The 2,500-nt window shown below is 59.8% G+C and overlaps 1 protein-coding gene across 5 annotated transcripts in view; it reads right to left on the bottom strand.

Annotated features, from left to right (window-relative positions):
- Nucleotides 1-2,500, bottom strand: part of LOC122263771 (uncharacterized) — a 189,521-nt gene that overhangs the window by 7,972 nt on the left and 179,049 nt on the right. For all 5 annotated transcript variants that reach the window (XM_086530615.1, XM_086530618.1, XM_086530619.1 and 2 more), the window contains one exon: nt 1-2,197. This exon is cut by the window's left edge and continues 46 nt beyond it. In XM_086530615.1, the coding sequence (XP_086386741.1) occupies nt 1-2,117 (2,117 nt within the window). In that variant the 5' untranslated portion in view covers nt 2,118-2,197. The remainder of the gene's footprint in view (nt 2,198-2,500) is intronic.

The following is a 2,500-nucleotide window of genomic DNA, read 5'->3' as shown; positions in this document are numbered from 1 at the left end:
GCCACGAAGCGCTCGCCGTCCCGGATCTTCTCCTCGATCTTGGTGGCGATCTCGAGCGGGACGAGGTTGCCCGCCTTGGCGTCGCGGCACTCGGGCCACATGTGGCTGCTGCCCATGAAGTACTGGTTCTCGATGTAGATCATGCGGCGCGCGCGGCGGATGTTGTGGATGTAGGCGCGGTGGAGGCTGTTGTCGAAGGCGCGCCCCTTCTTCTTGGTGAGGCCGACGGCGGTGGTCCAGTCGAACTGCGCCGAGTCCGTGTTGATGGAGCGGAACACCTGCACGCTCCAGCGGTCGGGCGCGCACGAGCGGTAGTCCATGACGATGCCGTCCATTTGCTGGAGAGGGACGATGGTGTCGATCTGGTCGGACGCCTGCTTTCTCCAGCGCTCCAGGAAGTTCATGAGGACGTCGTGGGCGGCGGGGCCCTCCACGCGGCTGTGAATGTCATGCCAGGGCTCTCGCGGCCCGTTGGCACTCGTCAGCGTCGGGAACACGCGGTTTCTGAAGTCGTTCTTGTGCTCGCGCACCAGTGTGCGGAACAGCGGGTGCGTGGGGTTGTCGTAGCGGCCGCCCGTGAGATCCAGGCCGCCCACGTAGGCGACCACCTTCTTCTGGCCGGGCATCTCCAAGATGGGCGAGTCGGCGATGACGCACTTCTGGTGGTGCGTGTAGCACAGCATCGTGAAGTGCATCTTGGTGGAGAACATGTCCTTGGAGTGGCGGTCTCGGGGCGCCAGCACCACCACGACGGGCGTGCCTCGGAAGAAGTTGGCCGTCTCCTCGTCCTCCGTGCTCATGGCGCCCGTCTTCCGCAGGTCGTTGGACGTGAGCTCGTCCCACAGCAGGAGGCGGACGCGCACGCCCTCGTAGGCCTTCTGCTTGAGCATGTCGCCGAGGGTGCGGTTGTCGTCCCCCTCGTCCCTCAGAAGGGCGATCTTGGCGCTGATGCTCCAGCCGACCATGTAGATGAACTGCGTCGCCTCCATGATGGTGGTGTAGATGTCCTTCCACGTGCTGCGCGGCTGGTACGCGTTGCCGTAGCTGTCGAGGAGGGGGAGGGGCAGGGAGGGGCAGTGGGTGTCCTGGTACAGTTGCACTTGGTTGTCGTGGCGCAGGGGGAACAGGCACTCAGGCACTTCGTAAGACGGCTGCACGGCTTGCTTGGGCTTGTACGTCATGGAGAGCGTCAGCGTGCCCGCGCGCTTGTTCTTGTTCTCCCTGAGCAGGTCGAAGGTCCCGTGCACGCCGTTCTCCTGGGTGAGGGTGCTCACGGGGAAGGACACGGAGCCGATCTGCTCGGAGGAGAGGAAGTCCTTGTCGCGGACGGTGAAGGTGATGGAGGCGACGTCGTGGCAGATGTCGACGCGGAAGGTCTCCTCCCACACGGGGTTGAGGTTGTTGTCGATCACGTGGGTGGTGGCGATCTTCCAGGGCTCGCCGTCGACGTCCTCCAGCGACACCACCACGAAGGGGTCCGACACGTCCTTCTTGCTGAGGCTCAGGATGGAGCTGTCCAGGTTGGGCAGGTTGTTGGCCCGCTCCAGCTTCAGGTCCAGGACGCCGTGCAGGAACGCCATTTCGCCGAACGAGCTGATCGAGTCGCAAGAGTCACCGTACTTGGGGAGCTTTCTCGACACTCTGTCTCTCAGTTCACTCGCCTTGTTCCACGCTCTGTCACCCAGGGTCACGCCCGGCTGGTTTCTATCGTTCACAAAGGAGGCCGTAACTTTGAGCGTCCCAGCTTGGAAACCCTTACTGTTCACGAGCGCAAGTTCCGCCTCGTGGGGAGCGCTGTTGTCTATAAACGTATGCACTGGCAAGAAACAATTGCCGATCGTTTCAGAGGATAACAAGTCTTTATCTTTCACTGTGAATCTAAGACCGGCAACGTCCTGGTTGATGTCCGCGGACACTTTATAGTACCACTTGGGGTTGAGGCAATCGTCTATGGTGAATGTCTTGCCCACTTTATGCAGGCTTCCGCTGCCTCCTTGCACCTCCACCACGCAGTAGGGGTCGCTCTTGTCCTCCGGCCGCAGCACGTTCTGGTCGAGGTTGGGAAGGTCGCACGCCTCGACCACTACCACCTCGAGGCGGCCACACAGCACCACCATGATGCCGGGGCTACGCGCACTGCTCGGACCTCGACCGCCATGATGCCGCTGTCACTTCAACACTAGCGATCACACACGACCTGAAACATTACGAAAGCTATTAAAGGGGAAGAAGACATTCGTCCCGCCTCTCACGCAGACGGGATGAGGCTGTCACTAAGTGCGCATGCTAAATCTCTCTCGCAAAGGTATGTATGATAAGATGCATGATGAGCTGCGACCTGATGGAATGGAAACAACTGAAGAATGCACAGACATAACGCGGATGAAACATACCCAAACGGCGGAACAATAAACCAAAATGACTGACTGACTGACTTTCCTGTCTGACACGAGCATCACCAATCGAAGATAATAATAATAAAAAAAAAACAAAAAAACTC

This window comes from Penaeus japonicus, unplaced genomic scaffold, assembly GCF_977035675.1.
Source record: "Penaeus japonicus unplaced genomic scaffold, GWHDUDI00000001_assembly GWHDUDI00000033, whole genome shotgun sequence".
NCBI lineage: Eukaryota > Metazoa > Arthropoda > Malacostraca > Decapoda > Penaeidae > Penaeus > Penaeus japonicus.
This window is presented reverse-complemented; position numbering and strand designations above follow the sequence as displayed.